The 24,612-nt window shown below is 42.8% G+C and overlaps 1 protein-coding gene across 3 annotated transcripts in view; it reads left to right on the forward strand.

Annotated features, from left to right (window-relative positions):
* Nucleotides 1–24,612, forward strand: part of acp5a (acid phosphatase 5a, tartrate resistant) — a 98,434-nt gene that overhangs the window by 2,711 nt on the left and 71,111 nt on the right. Inside the window, exon 2 of one of the 3 annotated variants that reach the window (XM_072564510.1) lies at nt 1,064–1,297. The exons of the other annotated variants lie outside the window; for them this stretch is intronic. Coding sequence (XP_072420611.1) covers nt 1,166–1,297 — 132 coding nt within the window. The 5' untranslated portion in view covers nt 1,064–1,165. The remainder of the gene's footprint in view (nt 1–1,063; nt 1,298–24,612) is intronic. 3 annotated transcript variants of the gene reach the window in all.

Here is a 24,612-nt window from a genome sequence, read left to right on the forward strand (position 1 = left end):
ACACCCTCAGCCTCTGCTGCTCCAGAGAAAACCCTCTAATAGAGGCAGCATCCTGCTAAACCTCTTCTGCAACCTCTAACGCCTCCACATCCTTCATGAAATGTGGCAACCAGAATTGAATGCAATACGTTTAAGTGTGGCCTGACCAAACTTTTATCTGTTGTCCTTACCTGATCAGGTCAACATGTAGACTCTAGACCCACAGCATTGTTGATTCTTAACTGCCCACTGAAATGTCCCGAGTAAGCAACTTAGATCAAGAAACCATTAGGAATGGCTAATAAAAGCTAGCCCAGCCAAGGAATCCCACATCTCATGAAATAATTTTTTTAAAAGTGCCAGGTCACTTGATAAAGGAACCCCAGAAGCCTTCAACATGCTCAATAAACACAATGATACCCTTAAAAGGGCATCAGTTGGCCATTTGAGGATTTCAATTAACATCTAAGTGGAAGGCTGTCCATGATCAGGCAAAGGAGGGAATCCAGCGAGGACCCAACCTGCACCCTCCTGACAAATTAAATGTCCTCCATATTTACGTTTGGGGTTGGTGTACCATTGCATTTCACTATTTGTGTCTCTTCATTTTTCACTTTCTATTTTCCTCCTCCCATCTCTTTAGCTTAGAAATGATTATTAATGATGCTTTCTTTTTAATTCTTACATATATATGAGCAAGGCCAGCATTTGTTTCCTACCTTTAATTGTTTTTAGAAAGTGACAGTGAGCTACTTTCTTGAACTGTTGCACTCCATCAATTGTGGATACTGTTATGATGTCACTAAGAAGGGAACTCTTGGATTTAGATCCAGTCACCGTCTAGGAGCAGCTTCTGTATGTAGTTCAATATCAGTATAGGATGTGGCTTGGAGGGGAGTTTGCAGGTAATGGTGTTCCCTCGACTCTATTGCTCTTGTCCTATTCAATGCTATTGAAAGGCACTGTGTAAAGAGCCTTGGAGCAATCTTGTATAAAGTGCACGCATTGTCATTGTGCGCTGGTAGAGAGTGTGCATGTTTATTTTGGTGGAATGGGGTGTTGATAAGTGGATTACTCTGTCTAGATATGTCAAGTTTCTTGAGTATTGGAGCTGCGTTCACCCAACCAGTCTGGAATATTCTAACAGCCTTGTAAATGGTGGACAAGCATCCCCACTTTGGATGTCATGATGAAAGGAAAATTACCAATGAAGTGGCTGAAGGTAGCTGAGCCTTGGACACATAAGGAACTCTTTAAGAGATGTCCTAAACCTGAGAGGACTTGCCTCCAAAACTTCAACCATCTTCCTTTATGCGAGGTATGACTCTGACCAGCGAAAGGTTTTCTCCATGATTTTCATTGATTCCAGGTTTATTAGACTCATGGATGCCACAAAAAACAGTCACTTTCACCTCCTTTCTTGTGTTCAGCTCTTTTGTCCATTTTTGAATCAAAGCTATAATGAAAGCAAGAGGTGAGTAGCCCTAGTGAAACCCGACAGGGATGTCAATGACAGTCTAAAGCTGATCAAGACATTGCTGTGTAAGTGCTGCTGGGTGGCACTGTCATCAATAGAGATAAAATACTAAATGGTCCCTCAAGTTCTTTGCCTGTAACCTTTATTAGATGTTTTAACACATTTAAGATAAAGAACTGCTTGAATCAGTGGTTGCAGAATTAACATTTAAAAAAATCTCCAAATGTTGTAAACAATTTCTATACTTCTTTATCTGCCTCTAATTACATCCCTTTCTGTTCATTCCCTTTTTAAATTATCTGTCACCTATGTTTTCCTGTCATTTTCCAATACATGTTCACTTTCCTTAATTTTCTCTTCTCCACAACAATATTCTATTTTGTGGTCACTTCTTCATATCTCTGTGTCACTGAGTATCTTGTTTCTGTCTTTTTTTTCACTGTGTGTATAATTCTTTGAATGCCTGCGTTTCTATCTCTCTGTCAATCTCAATTTCTTTCCTTTGCAGTCTTAGTTCGATTTTCTGGCTAGGTCCTTCCTTCTTTCTATTTATCTGCTCATGACTTGAGCTATCTTTATCTTTCCCAACTAGCTCATGTCAAAACCTACTTGGTCAAATTTGGGATGTTAAACTTCCTTTCTAACACCACTTATGTTTTTCCTCTCTCCTTTAATGCCCCTTTCATAGAGTCATGGATTTCCACAGCATAGAGACAGGTCCTTTGACCCATGCTGACCAAAATGTCCATCATCTAGCCCCATTTCCCTGCACTTGGTCAATATCCTTCTAACCCTTTCCTATCTATGTATTTGTCCAAACACCTTTCAAATATTGTTAATGTCCCTGTGTCAACCATTTGAGTGGGAGCAGCGGCCGAGGAAAAGCGAACCCGGGAGACTACAGCTAAGGTAAGACAGTTTGTTTCAAAATTACTTACCTGTAGCGGGCAGCGGAAGTGAGGTTGGAGCGCATAGCTGGGCGGGAAGGTAAGTGATTAGTATTTGAGTGGGTGTGTTCTAGACCCCAGGTTATTGACTCAGTGTTCTTGTTTTTGGGACAAAGTGTACAGTCATGGCAGCGCAGGCGGTGGAATGTTCCTCCTGCAGGATGTTTGAGGTAGGGGTGACCACCGATACTCCTGCCGACTTCGTCTGCAGGAAATGCAGTCAGATCCTGATCCTCACCGAACGAGTTAGGGAACTGGAACTGGAGCTGGATGAACTGAGGACTATTCGAGAGGCTGAGAGGGTGATTGATAGAAGCTACAGGGACATAGTTACGCCGGAGAACAGAGGTAGCTGGGTAACAGTTAGAGGTGGGAAGGGGAAGAAGCAGGCAGTGCAGGGTTCCCCTGTGGTCGTTCCCCTAAAAAATAAGTATACAGCTTTGGAAACTGTTGGGGGGGACAGCCTTGCAGGTGTAAGCTGCAGTGAAGGGGTCTGTGGCTCTGAGACTCAGAAGGGAAAGGGGGAGAGGAGGAGAGCGATAGTTATAGGGGACTCTCTAGTTAGAGGGACGGACAGGCGGTTCTGTGGACATGGGCGAGACTCTCGGATGGTTTGTTGCCTCCCGGGTGCCAGGGTCCGAGACGTCTCGGACCGTGTCTTCAGAATCCTTAAGGGGGAGGGTGTGCAGCCAGAAGTCGTGGTACACATTGGCACCAACGACATAGGTAGGAAGAGGGGTGGGGAGGTCATTCAAGAGCTCAAGGAGTTAGGCTGGAAGCTAAAAGCTAGGACAGACAGAGTCGTCATCTCTGGGTTGTTGCCGGTGCCACGTGACAGTGAGGCAAAGAATAGGGAGAGAGTGCAGTGGAACAAGTGGCTGCAAGGATGGTGTAGGAGGGAGGGCTTCAGATATTTGGACAATTGGACTGCATTCTGGGGAAGGTGGGACCTGTATAAACAGGACGGGTTGCACCTGAACCAGAAGGGCACCAATATCCTGGGGGGTAGGTTTGCTAGCACTCTTCGGGGGGGTTTAAACTAATTTGGCAGGGGGATGGGATCCGGACTTGTAGTCCAGCAAGTAAGCTAGCTGTGTGTCAGGATGCCCAAGACTGTAGGGAGGCTGTGGAGAAGGTAGCACTGACAGGGACTATTTGCGGACACAGAGATGGGCTCAAGTGCGTATACTTCAACGCAAGGAGTATCAGAAATAAGGTGGGTGAACTTAAGGCATGGATCGGTACCTGGGACTACGATGTTGTGGCCATCACGGAAACATGAATAGATGAGGGACAGGAATGGCTGTTGGAGGTTCCTGGTTACAGATGTTTCAGTAAGATTAGGGAGGGTGGTAAAAAAGGAGGGGGGGTGGCATTGCTAATTAGAAATGGCATAACGGCTGCAGAAAGGAAGTTTGAGGGGGATCTGCCTTTGGAGGTAGTATGGGCTGAAGTCAGAAATAGGAAAGGTGCAGTCACCTTGTTGGGTGTTTATTATAGGCCCCCCAATAGCAGCAGAGATGTGGAGAAACAGATTGGGAAACAGATTTTGGAAAGGTGCAGAAGCCACAAGGTCGTAGACATGGGCGACTTCAACTTCCCAAATATTGATTGGAAGCTCTTTAGATCAAGTAGATTGGATGGGGCGGTGTTTGTGCAGTGTGTCCTGGAAGCTTTTCTAACGCAGAATGTAGAGTGTCCAACCAGAGGGGAGGCCATATTGGATTTGGTACTCGGTAATGAACCGAGACAAGTGGTGGGCTTGTTAGTGGGTGAACATTTTGGTGATGGTGACCACAATTCTGTGACTTTCACCTTGGTTATGGAGAGAGATAGGTGCGCACAACAAGGTAGATTTTACAATTGGGGGAAGGGAAATTACGATGCTGTAAGACAGGATTTGAGGAGCATACGTTGGGAGCATAGGCTGTCAGGGAAGGATGTGGTGGAAATGTGGAACTTTTTCAAAGAGCAGATACGACGTGTCCTTGATATGTATGTACCGATCAGGCAGGAAAGAAATGGTCGTGTGAGGGAGCCTTGGTTGACGAGGGAGGTTGAATGTCTAGTAAAGAGGAAGAAGGAGGCTTACATAAGGTTGAGGAAACAGGGTTCAGACAGAGCAGTGGAGGGATACAGGATAGCCAGAAGGGACCTGAAGAAAGGGATTAGGAGAGCTAAGAGAGGGCATGAAAAATCCTTGGCGGATAGGATCAAGGATAACCCTAAGGCATTTTATGCGTATGTGAGAAACCTGAGAATGACGAGAACGAGGGTAGGTCCGATCAAGGACAGTAGTGGGAGACTGTGTATAGAGTCGGAAGAGATAGGAGAGGTCTTGAACAAGTACTTCTCTTCAGTATTTACGAACGAGAGGGACCGTATTGTTGAAGAGGAGAGTGTGAAACGGACTGTTAAGCTAGAAGAGATACTTGTTAGGAAGGAAGATGTGTTGGACATTTTGAACAACTTGAGGATAGACAAGTCCCCCGGGCCTGACGGGATATATCCTAGGATTATGTGGGAAGCAAGAGAGGAAATTGCAGTACCGTTGGCAATGATCTTCTCGTCTTCACTGGCAACGGGGGTGGTACCAGGGGACTGGAGAGTAGCGAATGTTGTGCCCCTGTTCAAAAAAGGGAATAGGGATAACCCCGGGAATTACAGGCCAGTTAGTCTTACTTCTGTGGTAGGCAAAGTAATGGAAAGGGTACTGAGGGATAGGATTTACGAGTATCTGGAAAGACACTGCTTGATTAGGGACAGCCAGCACGGATTTGTGAAGGGTAGGTCTTGCCTTACAAGTCTTATTGAATTCTTCGAGGAGGTGACCAAGCATGTGGATGAGGGTAGAGCAGTGGATGTAGTGTACATGGATTTTAGTAAGGCATTTGATAAGGTTCCCCATGGTAGGCTTATGCGGAAAATCAGGAGGCATGGGCTAGAGGGAAATTTGGCCAATTGGATAGAAAACTGGCTAACCGGTCGAAGGCAGAGAGTGGTGGTAGATGGTAAATATTCAGCCTGGAGCCCAGTTACAAGTGGAGTTCCGCAGGGATCAGTTCTGGGTCCTCTGCTGTTTGTAATTTTTATTAATGACTTAGATGAGGGAGTCGAAGGGTGGGTCAGTAAATTTGCAGATGATACGAAGATAGGTGGAGTTGTGGACAGTGAGGAGGGCTGTTATCGGCTGCAGAGGGACTTAGATATGATGCAGAGCTGGGCTGAGGAGTGGCAGATGGAGTTCAACCCTGCCAAGTGTGAGGTTGTCCATTTTGGAAGAACAAATAAGAATGCGGAATACAGGGTTAATGGTAGGGTTCTTGGTCAGGTGGAGGAACAGAGGGATCTTGGGGTCTATGTACATAGATCTTTGAAGGTTGCCACTCAGGTGGATAGAGTTTGTAAGAAGGCCTATGGAGTATTATCGTTCATTAGCAGAGGGATTGAATTCAAGAGTCGTGAAGTGATGTTGCAGCTGTACAGGACTTTGGTTAGGCCACAGTTGGAGTACTGTGTGCAGTTCTGGTCGCCTCACTTTAGGAAAGATGTGGAAGCTTTGGAGAGGGTGCAGAGAAGATTTACCAGGATGTTGCCTGGAATGGAGAGTAGGTCGTACGAGGATAGGCTGAGAGTTCTCGGCCTTTTCTCGTTGGAACGGCAAAGGATGAGGGGTGACTTGATAGAGGTTTATAAGATGATCAGAGAAATAGATAGAGTAGACAGTCAGAAACTTTTTCCCCGGGTACAACAGAGTGTTACAAGGGGACATAAATTTAAGGTGAAGGGTGGAAGGTATAGGGGAGATGTCAGGGGTGGGTTCTTTACCCAGAGAGTGGTGGGGGCATGGAATGTGCTGCCCGTGGGAGTGGTAGAGTCAGAATCATTGGCGACCTTTAAGCGGCATTTGGATAGGTACATGGATGGGTGCTTAATCTAGGTTAGAAGTTCGGCACAACATCGTGGGCCGAAGGGCCTGTTCTGTGCTGTATTGTTCTATGTTCTATGTTCTATGTTCTATGTTCTATGTTCTATTTCTACTAGCAGCTCATTCCATATGCATATCACCCTTTGTGTAGAAAATGTTCCCCTCAGGTTCCCTTTTATTATTTCCCTCTAACCTTAAACTGATGCTGTCTAGTCTTCGATTCCCCAACCCTAGGAAAAAAACTGAGTGCATTCACCCTATCCATGCCTCTCATGATCTTATACAGTTCTATAAGATACTCTCTAAAGAGAAAAACCCTAGCTTGTCCAATCTCTCCCTACTCAGACCATTGAGTCTTGGTAACATCCTTGTAAATTCCTCCTGCCCTCTTTCCAGTTTAATAACGTCCTTCCTATAGCAAGGTGAGCAAAACTCAACACAATACTCCAAGTGTGGCCTCACTAATGCCCTGTACAACTGCAACATAACTTCCCAACTTCTATATTCAATGCTCTAAATGATGAAGGCCAGTGTTCCAAAAGCCTTCTTCACTGCCCTATCTACCTGTGACTCTACTTTCAAGGAACCATGCACCTGAACCCCAAGGTCCCTCTGTTCCACTATACTCCTAAAGGCCCTACCATTCACCATGAAACTTCCTTTATCTTATTTCCTCCAGATTGTCTTCTCTTTTCCTGTCCAGGTTTCATTATTGCCCTGTATATTTGTTGCTGTTGTTTGTGTGACTGCTCAGGGAATCATCTCAGTTAATCAGAAAACTCCTAAATGCCTTATAGAAAGGGGATCCTGGGAAGCCCCACATGAACAGTAAGAGCTGCCTATTTTTAGACACAACATAAAATTATGTCATAGCTCTACTTGGCTGTTTAAATGGAATTCTTGTCTAATTTTAGCAATTTTTTGTATGGTCTATATGTTTAGGTTTCATTATTAATAAAATTTAAAATAAATGCAGCTCCTAAAACATGTGAAAATACTGCACAGACAGGAGAATGACAGAGATAGAGTATAAGACAAATAGAGTGGACGAGAATACAGAGACAGATGGTGTGTGAGAGAATAAGAGATTATAGGTACAAAGAGAAGCACAAATGGAGAATTAAAGAATGGAGGCTGGGAAAGGACAAAGAGAGCCAGTGGGAGAGAATATAAAATCGAGTTCTTCCAAAACATTCTTGGCCACATCCTAACTTACACTAAGTCATATTAGCTCATCATCCACAGTGCTTGCTGTCTCACATTGACTCCCCACTAAGCAACACTTGATTTTAAAATCTGCGTCTTTGTTTTCAATCCCTTCACAGCCTTAACCCCCACCACTTCTAATATTTCCCATAGCCTCCTACAGTTCACTGCTGTTCCAATTCTCACTATTTTTAATTATTTCACATTTGGTGACAGTGTTTTACACTGGCTGGTTCCTAAAATCCTGAAATCCACCCCCCCCCCCCCCAAACTACTTTGCTTCTCCAAGTCTTTTCCCCTCTAATAGGTTCATCAAAACCCTTACCTCTTTGACCAAGCTTTTAGCTATCGATCCTATTACCATCTTCCAAAAGAAGCACGTTACCCAAGCCATGGTGACAAAATAGAAGAATCATTCAGACAGTTTAAAATTGTTAAGGAGATGTTGGATAAGCTGTTGATACTTAGATTTGACAAGATACTTGATCCAGAAGAGATGCAAGAGAAAGAAGAAAGAAATAAAATTGCAGACGCATGGCCCCTAATCCTTGAGTCTTCTCTTATCTTGAAGGTGGTGTTAGATTAGATTCCCTACAGTGTGGAAACAGGCCCTTCGGCCCAACCAGTCCACACCGACCCTCTGAAGAGTAACCCACACAGAACCATTTCCCTCTGACTAATTGATCTAACACTACGGGCAATTTAGCATGGCCAATTCACCTGACCGGCACGTCTTTGGATTGTGGGAGGAAACCGGAGCACCCGGAGGAAACCCACGCAGACACGGGGAGAATGTGCAAACTCCACACAGACAGTCATCCGAGGCTGGAATCGAACCTGGGACCCTGGCGCTGTGAGGCAGCAGTGCTAACCACTGAGCCACCGTGCCGCCCTGTTAGAGGATGAAGAATTGCATACATGACACTCTTACTCAAAAAGGTAGTTAAGTCAAGCAATTGTAGACCAGTCAGTTTAGCTTTGGTAGAGTCAGAGAGTTTTACATCATAGAAAGAGGACTTTTGGCCCATAGTGTCCTCAGCTGTCATCGAGCAGTCTACAGTAGTACCATTTTTTCAGTACTTGCTGTATCCTTGTGGGTTCCAAGCAATCATCTAAATACTTCTTTAATGTTCTGAGGGTTCCTGCCTCAACCACTCTTTCAGGCAGTGAGTTCCAGGAATCCCCAACTCTGGATAATAAAGTTGCCTGTAAATCCTCTCTAAATTTCCTGCCATTTACCTTAAAATCTATGTAATCTGATTATTAATCCCTCTACAATGGAGAAAAGTTTCTTCCTATCTGTCCTATCTATGCCCTCAAACCTTTATACACCTCAATCAAAATCTCCCTCTGCATTCTCTGTTCTAAGGAAAGCAGCTCCAGCCTAGCTCGCCAGTCATCACACCTGAAACATTCCAGCCTAAGAAACATTTTGCTGAATCTCCTCTGCACCCTCTCTAGAGTAGTCACATACTTCCTCTGGTGTGAAGGCCAGAACTGCAAACAATAATCTAACTGGCGGCAAATTAATTTCTTATCCAGCTCCATCATAACCTTCTTGCCCGTAATAAAGGCATGTAGCCCATATGTCATCTTAATACTTTATCCACTTGTCCTATTGCTTTCAAGAATCTATGGATATACACATGAGGTTCCTCTGATCCACTGTACTTTCAAGAATCCTACCATTTATTATGTATTCCCTTGCCTTATTGTCCTCTAAAGTGCATCACCTCACACTTTTCTGGATTAAATTTTGTCTACCATTGTTATGTCCATTTGATCAGTCTATCCATATCATCCTGCAGTCCAAGGCTTTCCTGCTTGCTATTTACCTCACTACCAATTTTTGTCTTATCTGCAAACTTATCTGTGGGAAGCTAGAGGAGTCATTGCTGGGCCTCTTGCTGAGATATTTGTATCATCGATAGTGACAGATGAGGTGCTGGAAGACTGGAGGTTGGCTGACATGGTGCCACTGTTTAAGAAGGGTGGGAAGGACAAGCCTGGGCACTATAGACCAGTGAGCCTCACCTCAGTGGTGGGCAAGTTGTTGGAGGGAATCCTGAGTGACAGGATGTACATGTATTTGGAAAGGCAAGGACTGATTCGGGATAGTCAACATAGCTTTGTGCGTGAGAAACCATGTCTCACAAACTTGATTGAGTTTTTGTAAGAAGTAACAAAGAGGATTGATGAGGGCAGAGTGGTAGACGTGATCTATATGGACTTCAGTAAGGCGTTCGACAAGGTTCCCCATGGGAGGCTGATTAGCAAGGTTAGATCTCACGGAATACAGGGAGAACTAGCCATTTGGATACAGAACTGACTCAAAGGTAGAAGACTGAGGGTGGTGGTGGAGGGTTGTTTTTCAGACTGGAGACCTGTGACCAATGGAGTGCCACAATGGAGTGCTGGGTCCTCTACTTTTTGTCATTGAGATAAATGATTTGGATGTGAGCATAAGAGGTACAGTTAGTAAGTTTGCAGATGACACCAAAATTAGAGGTGTAGTGGACAGCGAACAGGGTTACCTCAGATTACAACAGGATCTGGACCAGATGGGCCAATGGGCAGAGAAGTGGCAGATGGAGTTTAATTCAGATAAATGCGAGGTGCTGCATTTTGGGAAAGCAAATCTTAGCAGAACTTATACACTTAATGGTAAGGTCCTAGGGAGTGTTGCTGAACAAAGGGATCTTGGAGTGCAGGTTCATAGCTCCTTGAAAATGGAGTCACAGGTAGATAGGATAGTGAAGAAGGCGTTTGGTATGCTTTCCTTTATTGGTCAGAGTATTGACTACAGGAGTTGGGAGGTCATGTTGCGGCTATACAGGACATTGGTTAGGCCATTGTAGGAATATTGCGTGCAATTCTGGTCTCCTTCCTATCGGAAAGATGTTGTGAAACTTGAAAGCGTTCAGAAAAGATTTACAAGGATATTGCCAGGGTTGGAGGATTTGAGCTATAGGGAGAGGCTGAACAGGCTGGGGCTGTTTTCTCTGGAGCGTCGGAGGTTGAGGGGTGACCTTTTAGAGGTTTACAAAATTATGAGGGGCATGAATAGGGTAAACAGGCAAAGTCTTTTCCCTGGGGTCGGGGACTCCAGAACTTGAGGGCATAGGTTTAGGGTGAGAGGGGAAAGATATGAAAGAGACCTACGGGGCAACGTTTTCGTGCAGAAGGTAGTATGTGTATGGAATGAGATGCCAGAGGAAGTGGTGGAGGCTGGTACAATTGTAACATTTAAGAGACATTTGGATGGGTATATGAATAGGAAGGGTTTGGAGGGATATGGGCTGGATGCTGGCAGGTGGGACTAGATTGGGTTGGGACATCTAGTCCGCATGGTCTGTTTGGACCGAAGGGTCTGTTTCCATGCTGTACAATTCTATGACTCTATAACTTACTGGTCATTCCTCCTACATTCAGATCTAGATATACACTATAAAACAGCAAAGGGACCCAGCACTGAACCCCGTGGCATGCCACTGGAGGAAAGAGGCAAGGAGACTAAGTATCAGTCAGCACAGTAATGACAATTTCTTATGGTTTTTACACAATGTGGCTTGTGCTGCATCAGGTGCAACAGGCCAAACAGAACCTAACTTACACCCCATCCAGTAAATGAGAGCTGGGTGCAGGGATCACTCATTGACAGTAAACTTGTTCCTGCTCAAAGGGCAATTGGTCCCTGTCTGTGCTTAGAAGACAAGTGGTCCCATTATGTGCTCAGAACCAAATGCAACTTTTGTTGGTTGTTTCTTTATTTCTACTGCTGCTGAGTAGGAAGTGAGTGTTTTCAGCTGTCTGAAGGTTTTCTAGTGCAATGTGGCCCCATGTTGAACAATGAGAAGACAGAAGGCTACAATGGACATTGATGAAAGAGTAGCCCTCTCTAGTTGGAGTTCTAAGAAACTGAGTTCATTCTGTCTGCTATAGTAGAACAGTACTGTCGTACCATATTCCAGTTACCGGTACTATAAAGTATATGTAGGTCTACACATATGTACAAAGGTTAATAGGCATTCCAGCAGGTGGCCAGGGCATCTACCAGGGGATATTCGTACAGCACACACTTCATGAAATAAAAGCAGAAGAGCAGTAAGACAAAATAAAAATACTGATAGTATTTTATTAGAAAATATCACATGAAACTATCAATAATATAAGATAAAAACTTTACATCAAAAAACTGGTATTAATAGCAAAAAAATCTCCTTACTGTATATCACAAATATTATGGGATAGCTGCTTAAAACAAAAGTTGCATGCAAAAATCCATTAGAATCCTTCAAATTCACTGTCCTCATCACTTGCACCACTGAATAATTCCTTCCAGTCATCTGGGTCAAGTATATCATCATATGGATCATCTTTGTCTGCAGTCCCAAGAGGATCATCAATTGATTTGTCATCACTTCCATCTGACCATAAATAGTCATTCTCTGTACCATCTAAAACATTAGAAGTTCCACATTTTTTGAAGGCTTTCACAATAATTTCAGTTTTCATCTCCTTCCAGGACTCAACAATCCACTCACATACAGTTGCAAGTAATGGAGTAAGCGTGTTGCCACCCTTTGTGAAGCATTTTTTCCCCTTCTTACATCTAAATGTTCAATTAAGTCCTTAAAAGGTTTTTTGATACTCATAAGGCCTCCAGGAATCATTGCAATATCAGTATTGTTAGCTCAAAGTTCACTGATAAGACTTTTCACTCTGTGTGAACTGAACATATCCCAAATCAGTCAGCTTTTTTCCTTTCTAAGTCCATCTTGTTGCATATTCTAGACCTACCTAATCCAATTCTTGCAGCCACCTTCATCCATCCACCCTTTTTCATGGATGAGGACAATAATGCCCTTCAGAAATTTCTGATTGTGCAGTTTTCTGATTAAAAAATCATCAAAGGTTTTGTTCCATCTGCCATACAACCAAGTACCACAGTGAATTGGCTCAAAGGTAGAGGACAGAGGGTGGTGGTGGAGGGTTGTTTATCAGACTGTAGGCCTGTGACCAGTGGAGTGCCACAAGGATTGGTGCTGCGCCCTCTACTTTTTGTCATTTACGTAAATGATTTCGATGTGAGCATAAGAGGTACAGTTAGTAAGTTTGCAGATGACACCAAAATTGGAGGTGTAGTGGACAGCGAACAGGGTTACCTCAGATTACAACAGGATCTGGACCAGATGGGCCAATGGGCTGAGGACTGGCAGATGGAGATTAATTCAGATAAATGCGAGGAGCTGCATTTTGGGAAAGTAAATCTTAGTAGGACTTATACACTTAACAGTAAGGTCCTAGGGAGTGTTGCTGAACAAAGAGACCTTGGAGTGCAGGTTCATAGCTCCTTGAAAGTGGAGTTGCAGGTAGATAGGATAGTGAAGAAGGCGTTTGGTATGCTTTCCTTTATTGGTCAGAGTATTGAGTACAGGAGTTGGGAGGTCATGTTGCAGCTGTACAGGACATTAGTTAGGCCACTGTTGGAATATTGCATGCAATTCTGGCCTCCTTCCTATCGGAAAGATGTTGTGAAACTTGAAAGGGTTCAGAAAAGATTTACAAGGATATTGCCAGGGTTGGAGGATTTGAGCTATAGGGAGAGGCTGAACAGGCTGGGGCTGTTTTCCCTGAGCATCGGAGACTGAGGGGTGACCTTATAGAGGTTTACAAAATTATGAGGGACATGGATAGGATAAATAGGCAAAGTCTTTTCCCTGGGATCAGGGAATCCAGAACTAGAGGGCATAGGCTTAGGGTGAGAGGGGAAAGATATAAAAGAGACCTAAGGGGCAACTTTTTCATGCAGAGGGTGGGACGTATATAGAATGAGCTGCCAGAGGATGTGGTGGAGGCTGGTATAATTGCAACATGTAAGAGACATTTGGATGGGTATATGAGTAGGAAGGGTTTGGAGGGAAACGGGCTGGGTGCTGGCAGTTGGGACTAGATTGGGTTGGGTTATCTGGTTGGCATGGACAGGTTGGACCGAAGGGTCTGTTTCCATGTTGTACATCTCTATACGTCGATGCTCCATTCATGGTCAGTAGTCTTAGCCAAAACTGTTTTTGATCCAATCTTGTCCATAATTCTGTACCCTGGCATATCAAGGTTCATTGGGATTTTGTCCATATTGCTGATGCATGAGAACCTGTACCTGTTTTTCTTCTGAGTTCTGATTACAAAGCAATGGAACTCAATTAACTTGTCATAACGTTCTGCTGGTAGACAATGGGCAATCTTGGTTTTCTGTCTAAGCACTAAATCATACCTTTTCATAAACCTATTGCACCACCTAGCACTGGCTTTGAAATCACTGAATCCACCTTTTTTTGCTTCATTTTGTCGAGTCACTATGCTTCTGTTCTGATGACACTGAATTACCAAGGCAGCAATCTTTTCTTCTAGCTGTGGCCACTTGTCCGGCTTTCCTTGTTTGGCATACTTCTGTTTTGGATATGCGTTTAACTGTGTGGCTTTTTTCCTCCAATCTCAAACAAATTTTTCATGTCCTCATCACTTGCACCACCGAATAATTCCTTTCAGTCGTTTGGGTCAAGTATATCGTCACATGGATCATCTTCATTTGCTGTCCCAAGGGGATCATCAATTGATTTGTCATCACTTCCATCTGACCATAAATAGTCATCCTCTGTATTATCTCAAATATGTTGTCATTTCAGAAATACGGGAACCCTTGCAGCCACGCTATTGTTGTTCTTCTCTGCAACTTTAATAACTTTTAGTTTAAACTATGCTGTATACTTGTTTCTTCATGATGCCATTTTGTCAGAAATATTTGGGGGAGTTTTACAATAAGTTCAGAGCACAACTGTACACAACACCTACGACTAAAGAAACTGAGGCCACAGCGAGAAGACAAGGTCAAGGGCTGCCATAAGGTAGATATTTGCATGCGCAGGTTAAATATATGTATGTAAATATTACATAAATAAATATACACTATATATATTAGATTACGTACAGTGCGGAAACAGGCTGTTCTTGATACTTTGTCTTGGAAGTAAATAGATAATTTAAAGCATAATTGTTTTCAATGAAATAGTCTCAAAACCTTTCTTGGACTCTGCAAACACAGGTGCTGCTTCCCAGCAAAACAATCTAGACAGCCCCCTCACCCCAATCTATTATCAAGTAGTCTTCAGAAGTGGTTACATGACCAATTAACTTAATCCTAAATTAAAGTTTGTGAGAAGATTTGTAGCTCGGGTGCTCGTTGTTGTGGTTCTGTTCACCGAGCTGGGAATTTATGTTGCAGATGTTTCGTCCCCTGTCTAGGTGACATCCTCAGTGCTTGGGAGCCTCCTGTGAAGCGCTTCTGTGATCTTTCCTCCGGCATTTATAGTGATTTGTCTCTGCCGCTTCCGGTTGTCAGTTCCAGCTGTCCACTGCAGTGGCCGGTATATTGGGTCCAGGTCAATGTGCTTATTGATTGAATCTGTGGATGAGTGCCATGCCTCTAGGAATTCCCTGGCTGTTCTCTGTTTGGCTTGTCCTAGAATAGTAGTGTTGCCCCAGTCGAACTCATGTTGCTTGTCATCTGCGTGTGTGGCTACTAAGGATAGCTGGTCGTGTCGTTTCGTGGCTAGTTGGTGTTCATGGATACGGATCGTTAGCTGTCTTCCTGTTTGTCCTATGTAGTGTTTTGTGCAGTCCTTGCATGGGATATTGTACACTACATTGATTTTGCTCATGCTGGGTATCGGGTCCTTCGTCCTGGTGAGTTGTTGTCTGAGAGTGGCTGTTGGTTTGTGTGCTTTTATGAGTCCTAGTGGTCACAGTTGTCTGGCTGTCAGTTCAGAAATGCTCTTGACGTATGGTAGTGTGGCTAGTCCTTTGGGTTGTTGCATGTCCTTATACCGTTGTCTTTCCCTTAGGCATCTGTTGATGAAATTGCGAGGGTATCCGTTTTTGGCGAATACATTGTATAGGTGTTCTTCTTCCTCTTTTTGCAGTTCTGATGCACTGCAGTGTGTTGTACCCTTTTGAACAGTGTCTTGATGCAACTTCGTTTGTGTGTGTTGGGGTGGTTGCTTTCGTAGTTCAGGACTTGGTCTGTGTATGTGGCTTTCCTGTAAACCTTTGTGGTGAATTCTCCATTCGGTGTTCTCTGTACCATCACGTCTAGGAATGGGAGTTGGTTGTCCTTTTCTTCCTCTCTAGTGAATCGAATTCCTGTGAGTGTGGCGTTGATGATCCGGTGTGTGTTCTCTATTTCTGTGTTTTTAATGATTACAAAGGTGTCATCCACATATCTGACCCAGAGTTTGGGTTGAATTTGCAGTAAGACTGTTTGTTCTAACCTTTGCATTACTGCTTCTGCTATGAGTCCAGAGATGGGTGAGCCCATGGGTATGCTGTTGATTTGTTCATATATTTGGTTGTTGAATGTGAAGTGTGTTGTGAGGTACAGGTCCAGTAGTTTGAGTATGCCGTCTTTGTTGATAGGTTCCCCATCTTGTTGTCTGTTCTGTATGTCCAGCAGGTTGGCTATTGTTTCTCTGGCTGGGGTTTTGTCGATAGAGGTGAACAATGCCGTGGTGAATTCTCCGTTCGGTGTTCTCTGTACCATCACGTCTAGGAATGGGAGTTGGTTGTCCTTTTCTTCTTCTCTAGTAATAAACAGGTTTGACCTACAGAGAATGAAACCTGAAAGCAACAACACCCCCAGATTCTATGGACTAACTAAAGTGCACAAACCAGACATCCCACTCAGACCCATAGTGTCACTACCAGGGACACCATCACACAAACTGGCTAAAGAACTACAGCAGAAACTGAAACACCTGATCAGTGGATCCAGACACTCTATACAATCAACACAGGGATTCTTGGACATCATCAGAAATATACACATAGACAAGGAAGAAACTATGGTCTCATTCGATGTAATGGCACTGTTCACCTCTATAGACAAACCCCTAGCCAGAGAAACAATAGCCAACCTGCTGGACATACAGAACAGACAACAAGACGGGGAACCTATCAACAAAGACGGCATACTCAAACTACTGGACCTGTACCTCACAACACACTTCACATTCAACAACCAAATATACAAATAAATCAACGGCACACCCATGGGCTCACCCATCTCTGGACTCATAGCAGAAGCGGTAATGCAAAGGTTAGAACAAACAGTCTTACCGCAAATTCAACCCAAACTCTGGGTCAGATATGTGGATGACAAAAAAACACAGAAATAGAGAACACACACTGGATCATCAATGCCACACTCACAGGAATCCGATTCACTAGAGAGGAAGAAAAGGACAACCAACTCCCATTCCTAGACGTGATGGTACAGAGAACACCGAACGGAGAATTCACCACAAAGGTTTAGAGGAAAGCCACACACACAGACCAAGTCCTGAACTACGAAAGCAACCACCCCAACTCACACAAAAGAAGTTGCATCAAGACACTATTCAAAACGGCCACAACACCCTGCAGTACACCAGAACTGCAAAAAAAGGAAGAAGAACACCTATACAATGTATTCGCCAAAAACAGATATCCCCGCAATTTCATCAACAGATGCCGAATGGAAAGACAACGGAATGAGGACATGCAACAACCCAAAGAACTAGCCACACTACCATACGTCAAGAGCATTTCTGAACTGACAGCCAGACAACTGCGACCACTAGGACTCATAACAGCACACAAACCAACAGCCACTCTCAGACAACAACTCACCAGGACGAAGGACCCGATACCCAGCATGAGCAAAACCAATGTAGTGTACAAAATCCCATGCAAGGACTGCACAAAACACTACATAGGACAAACACTAAGACAGCTAACGATCCGCATTTATGAACACCAACTAGTCACGAAACGACACGACCAGCTATCCTTAGTAGCCACACTCTCAGATGACAAGCAACATGAATTCGACTGGGGCAACACTACTATTCTAGGACAAGCCAAACAGAGAACAGCCAGGGAATTCCTAGAGGCATGGCACTCATCTACAGATTCAATCAATTAGCACATCGACCTGGACCCAATATACCGGCCACTGCAGCGGACAGCTGGAACTGACAACCAGAAGCGGCAGATACAAATCACTACAAATGCTGGAGGAAACATCACAGAAGCACTTCACTGGAGGCTGCCAAGCACTGAGGATGTCACCTAGACAGGGGACGAAACGTCTGCAACACAAATTCCTAAATTAAAGACACAGTCCCAAGGCATAACAATCGCATAAAGCTTATAACTGCAACAATCCAATTTTTGCACATGTTCTCTGCGAAGCTCCTATTTCGCAAACTGAATCAAATGAAATGTGCTTATCCAACTTCTGTGGGGGTCGCTGTGGCATTTTGGCATTGTCATGTTCATGTGGTGCTGTCATAGAGGAACAATTGAGGCACTGTCAATTCTCCACATGTGTGTCAATGATACAATCCTGTGATTGGCCTCTGCAGATTCGGTTACATTTTTCATCATCCAATGTTTCCAAAGTTCTTAAAAGAAATACCACTGTCAGGAATTGGATTAATGTACTATTTTAGACTTAGTAAAAATGTTCAACGTGTGATAGACTGAGAAGATGGCAAAGATAGATGCTGAAGACAGTAAAAGATCAATGAAATACAAAATGGAGAATACTCGTACAAAAGTAATTTAAAAACTAAAGATGAGAGATAGATGCTATCAGTAATCTGGACGTTACAGCTGCAAATATCAGGCATGATTGAGGCCATGAAAACACTGCCAGAACAGCAGTACAACCACATTTTAAAATGTAGATGTGGAACTTCACGTACTTTGATTGCCGTTCTTTTAGAGCGATGCAACCCATTCACAGGACTGAAGATTTTTCTGTTATGAACAACAATGGATATGAGGCCATATTATAAACTTGGAAATAAAAAGTTTGCCAAAATTGGAAATCTGTAATTAACACAATGTTGGAAATAAACAGTAGCTTTGTGATACTGTGAAATGAAAAGACAGATTAACTTTGGGGAGGCCTTTAGTTCTTCTGAAGGAGAGTCCATAGTCAAAACATGACTAATATATTGTAGTTATGTAAATGTTTCTTTTATACCAGAACTCTACATTGTACAGATACTTTGTGAAGAATTAGAATTAGATTTTATTGTCACATGTACTCAGAACAGGAGTACAGTGAAAGGTGTAGAAAGTCATTATTCTATGGTGCCATCTTAAAATACAAAAACAAAACTAGAATTTTTTTAAAAAGAGAAGAAATAAAGGAAACAGAGCCAAGCACTGCCACAGAGTGTGATTGAGTTTTGACAAGATTTGTAGCTCTGGTTGAGGTTCTGGATGTAAGAGAGCAAACCTACATCCAGAACAGAGTGTAGTGCAGGCAGATTCAATCAAGATATTAAAAAAGGAATTAGACTTACTTGAAAAGGAGAAAAATATACAAGGCTATGGGGAGAAAGTAGTGAGATTTTCATTTGGAAAGCTGACATAGACATAATGTCTCGTTTTGTGCTATAATACATCAGTGATTCTGATGTATACAATAAAGGAAATATTATATAGAGCATCTTTCAGGGTATCTCAAAACACTGCAGAGCCAAGAGCTGTAGTTCCTGCTGTTATATGTGAAGCCTAGTAGCCAACTCATACACAGCAAGGCCCCCAAAACAGAAACATTATTAGAACATTTATTTGACTCTTGTGAGATGTTGACCAGAATAATGGGAAAACTGTATCCTTTTCTTCAGAAGATTCTACAGAATCTTTGAAATATAGAAACTCACTTCACCTGACAATGGAACAGTGCTCCAAAAGCTTGTGATTCCAAATAAACTTGTTGAACTATAACCTGGGGTTTTGTTACTTCTGTCCACCCCAGTCCAACACCAGCACCTCCACATCTTTGAAACATCGAAGCCAGGAGCAGCCATTTGAGCTTGCTCAGCCATTCTTTATAATCATGGCTGATCATGAAGCTCAATTCCCTGATCCTGTCTACAACCTCCCTCGCACTACCCCAATATCCTTTGATCCCTTTAGCTGCAAGAGCTATATCTACTTTCTTCTTGAAAACATGTAATCTTTTGGTCTCAGCCACCTTGTGAAACCTTGTCTCACCCTCTGTAGGTGAAGAAATTCCTCCTCATCTCAGTCCTAAAAGGTTTGTCCTTTAACCTTAACACCCAGTCTGGACTCTCCCACTATCAGTAACATCCTCCCTATACCTAAACTGTCTAGTCCTGTTAGGACTTTATAGGTTTTTAAGTACAGGGTTGCTTTTCAGACTGAAGGACTGTGAAGAGTGGTGTGTGACAAAGATCGGTGCTGAATCCATTGTTTTTTTGTCTTTTATAGAACTGATTTGGATGTGAATATAGGAGCTATGGATAATAGGTTTGCAGATGACACAAAATAGATGGTGTAGTGGGCAGCAAACAAGGTGCCCTCAGAGTACAATGGGACTTTAATCAGATGGGCCAATGGGGTGCGGAGTGGCAGAAGGAGTTTAATTCGGATAAATGCCCGGTGCTGCATTTTGGAAAGACAGATCAGAGCAGGACTTCATGGTAATGTCATAAGTGTTGCTGAACAAAGAAACCTTAGAGTGCAGCATCATATTTCGTTGAAAGTGTAGTCCCAGGTAGACAGGGTGGTGAAGAAGGCGCTTGATATACTTGCCATTATTGTTCAGAACACTGTATATAGGAGTAGGGAGGTCATGTTGAAGCTGTACAAGACATTGGTGAGGTCATGTTTGGAACACTATGTGCAATTATGGTCGCCTTTCTATAGGAAGGATGTTAGAAGAAAGTGAGGACTGCAAATGCTGGGGTTCAGCGTTGAAAATTGTGATGCTGGAAAAGCACAGCTGGTCAGGCAGCATTTGAGGTGCAGGAGATTCAATGTTTTGAGCAGAAGCTCTTCATCAGATATTGAAGTGGAGGGAACAAGGGGGCTGAGAGAAGGAAGGATGTTGTTAAATTTGAAAGGGTTTAGAAAAGATTTACAAGGATGTTGCCAGGACTGGAGGGTTTGAGTTATAGGGAGAGGTTGAATAGGCTGGTTTTTTTTCCCTGGCACATTGGAGGCTGAGGAGTGACTTTATTGAGGTTCTGGGTGTAAGTTTGTTTGCTGAGCTGGAAGGATTGTTTTCAGATGTTTCATCACCATACTAGGTAACATCATCAGTGAGTGTCTGGTGAAGTGCTGGTGTTATGTCCTGCTTTCTATTTATGTGTTTAGGTTTTCTTGGGTTGGTGAAGTCATTTCTGCATCAGTGATGTTATTTTCTGTGTCGGTGATGTCATTTCATGTTTAGTTCCACTGAGAAAAAGAACAGGAAATGACATTACCAAATGGGAAATTACATCATCAGCCCAAGGAAACCTAAGTACATAAATAGAAAGCGGGACATACCACCAGTGCTTCACCAGAGGCTCTGATGATGTTACCTCGCATGGTGATGAAATATCTAAAGACGGACCAACCAACTCAGCGAACAAGCTTACATCCAGAACCTCAATCTGAGCTACAAATCTTCTCAAAACTCGCTAACTTTAAAGGGGTTTATAAAATCATAAGGGGCATGGATAGGGTGAATAGCCTAGGGTGGGAGGGTCCAAAACTAGAGGACGTAGATTTAACATGAGAGGGGAAAGATTTAAAAAGGACCTGAGGGGCAACTTTTTCATGCAGAGGATGCTGCATGTATAGAATGAGCTGTCAAAGGAAGTGGTACATTTAAAAGGCATCTGGATTGGTGAATTGAATAGGAAGGGTATAGAGGGAAATAGGCCAAATGCTGGCAAATTGGATGAGGTCAGATTGGGATATCTAGTCAGTGCAGACAAGTTGGACCAAAGGGTATGCTTATTTATCCTATGACTTTGAGATCTGAGAGTCCTCCATTCTTCAAAACTCCAATGAATACAATCTGAACTGACTCAATCTCTCCTCACACATCAGTCCTGCCCCCCCAGCAGTCAATTTGGTAAACCTATATTTTACTTTCATTTCCAATTGTAGACAGGCCAAGGATACAATATAATACATATCCTGTAAACAGAAATTGCATATATGGTTGTAGTGTACAGGTTATATAACACTATAACATTATATGGAGAACAAGCAGACAGCATATATACTGTAGAGCACCATTCCCTCAAAGCTGTGTGGCTGCATGTATGTACAGCTGCTCCAAAGGTCCACATACGCTGATCACAGCATTGACTTTCAGCTCCAGATGTTCCTGCCATGCAGGGATCTTGGAGGCCTGCACAGCTGGGATGAGAATTACAGGGAATGCTACAGTGGAGCATAATGCCGTAACTTTATATAAAAGTGTAGACGTCTCACATAATGCAGACAGAGAAAAATAAGTTAGATAGTATCTCTCAGGACAGTCCCAAGCAATTATGGCCAATTAAATAGTTTTGAATGTAGTCACAGCTGTAACATAGGAGGTGTAGCAGCAAATTTATGCAAAGCTCTCACAAATGGCAATATGATAATGACTAGAAAACATGTATTAATAACATTGTTTTAGGGGTAAATATGGACCAGAATACCCAATATATCTCTTCTGCTCTTCTTTGAAATAGCCTCCTGAGATCTTTTACACTCATCTGAAAGGTTTAATGCTTCAATTGAAAGATTACATCTTGAACTATGCAACACTTCCTCAGTACTGCATTGGAGTGTGAGAAATGTTAATGTCCTCAAGTCTTGGTTTTGTTCCAGGCATTACAGCTTTAATCTAAATATGGACAACTGAGCTGAATTATCAAGCTGAGCTGAAAGTGATTGCCATTGGTATCAAAACAAACATTGATCAAGTGTGTTATCAAAGAATCCTAATAAAACTAAATGTCAGTAGGAACTGAAAAAAACTGTCTGCTGACTGCAATCATACCTACAAAGCAGAAGTCAAGAGTCTAATGGAATACTTTGCAGTTGCCTTGATAAGTGAAGCTCCAACAATACAAGCAACACAACACCATTCAAGACATAGCAGTCCACTTAAACACTACTCTTTCCACCAACTTAAACATCAACTCCCTTCAGAACTGAAGCACAGTGGCAGCATTAATTGTTCACAAGGTATGGGTGTCATTAGCCAGGCCAGCATTTATGACCCATCCTTAATTGTCATTGAGAAAGTGATGGTGAGTTGCTTTCTTGAATTACTGCAGTCCATAGGGTGTGCAGCCACAATGCTGTTAAGAAGAGAGTTCCGAGGTTTTAACCCAATGACAGTGAAGGAACATGATACAGTTACAAATCAGGATGGTATGTGGTAGGTAGTAGTGTTCACATAGTACAAAATACTCTGCTCTTACCACAGCTTCATCCAAATCTATGGCCTTCTTATGGAGACAGCAAAGACAAGAGCACACCACCATCTGCAATATCCTATCTAAGTCACGCAACATCTTGATTTGGATATATCTGGTTTATTCTCCTTCACTGTTGCTTGGGTAAAATCTTGGAACTTTCTCTCCAAGAGCACAGTGGGTGCACCTCTATACCTGGACGTAAGAAGTCCACAATCTGTCACCGAAGCAAGGCTGTCCAGTAATCTCTGGAAAATGAACAGACTTTCTTTTTTGAGTAGATGATATAGTATTTGAAACACGATTAGATGACGAACCACAAAGTACATAACTATAAAAATTGGAATACACAAAATATAATGAGTTGCTAAATATAAACTCTGTACCTACTGTAAAAATTCCAGGTCCTTATTTCTTAGTCACAAGCAGAGTGAGAGTTGCAGGAATTCGGGGAGTTTTTACAGAGTGGCGAGCTGGGGAAATTGGGACCATGGTGATGATTCCTCCACCTCCCTCTAGCGGCGATCCCCTGCTGCCTACCGCAAATTGGGAAACTCTCAGCGCCAAAGGGCAATCAGATGATGTTGTACAAACAACACTTGCACCAGTGACATGGCTCGTTGGATTCAGTGCAAACTGTACCGCGAATTGCTGGGAAGTAAAAACACAGCCACGTCGCCTTCATTTCTCCAGGACCGGTTCGGGGCCAGAAACTCTTATCTCAAAACTGTACTAATTTCACCTGTAACAAATCCTGACTCACTAAAATCTTATCTATAATCATAATATTGTGTATTATTTTAAAGAGTGTTGTGGCCTGTGCCACACGACTATGTAATCCATGCAGTGAAGGAAAGTGGGTGATGGTCATCGGGGAGTGAATGTACAGGTGATGGAGAGTTAGTGATGGACATTGGGGGGTGAATGCAGTGATGGGAGAGTTAGTGATGGTCATTGGGGAGTGAATTCAGGGATGGTGAGTGAGTGATGGATATTGGGGGGGTGAAAGTAGTGATGGAGAGTGAGTGATGGACATTGGGGGGTGAATGCAGTGATGGAGAGTGAATGATGGTCATTTCTGGTCAGTATATGTTAGCAATCAGAGGTAAAGGGACTCAAACTGACCTACTTTGATTTTAAAATACTTTCTCAAACTCTTAATATGTTAATTATAGTTAGGAATGTTTGATCTATTTCTGATTGCCTTTAAGATGATGCCATTCTCAACCTGACTACCTGATTCATTAAGTAACTGCTCATAGATTAATGTTTTGAGCAGACCTTTCTGTGTTCAAATAAGACAGAACTTTCCAGTCACTTGCTTGTTTTTTTCAGCAATTGCACTGGTGACTTTTCAGTTGTGGTTTTTAGTAATGTCATGCAGATCATTGGAACCCACTCGTACTTCCAGTATCGTGAACATTTTACTTTCACTTCTTTCTCTTGTCATTTCCCAACTTTGTGGAGCACATTTTAATTTAACTCTTTAGAATCACTGAAGTTTCATTCAGGTAAAACAACTCAGACATTTTTTAAAATTGGAGATTTAGAATCATAAAATCCCTATGGTATGGAAACAGGCCGTTTGGGAAGCTAGCTACAAATGCAATAATGGAAAGCAAGAGGCTTTTGATTTTCTAAGGGTACATAACTCTCCTGTGATTGAACTGTAACTTCAACAAAATGCATCTCAAAACTCTACTGCTATTTCTATCGATAAGCATAGACATAGCATTATGGGACTACTAATCT

This window comes from Chiloscyllium punctatum, chromosome 46 (genome assembly GCF_047496795.1).
Source record: "Chiloscyllium punctatum isolate Juve2018m chromosome 46, sChiPun1.3, whole genome shotgun sequence".
Classification (NCBI taxonomy): domain Eukaryota; kingdom Metazoa; phylum Chordata; class Chondrichthyes; order Orectolobiformes; family Hemiscylliidae; genus Chiloscyllium; species Chiloscyllium punctatum.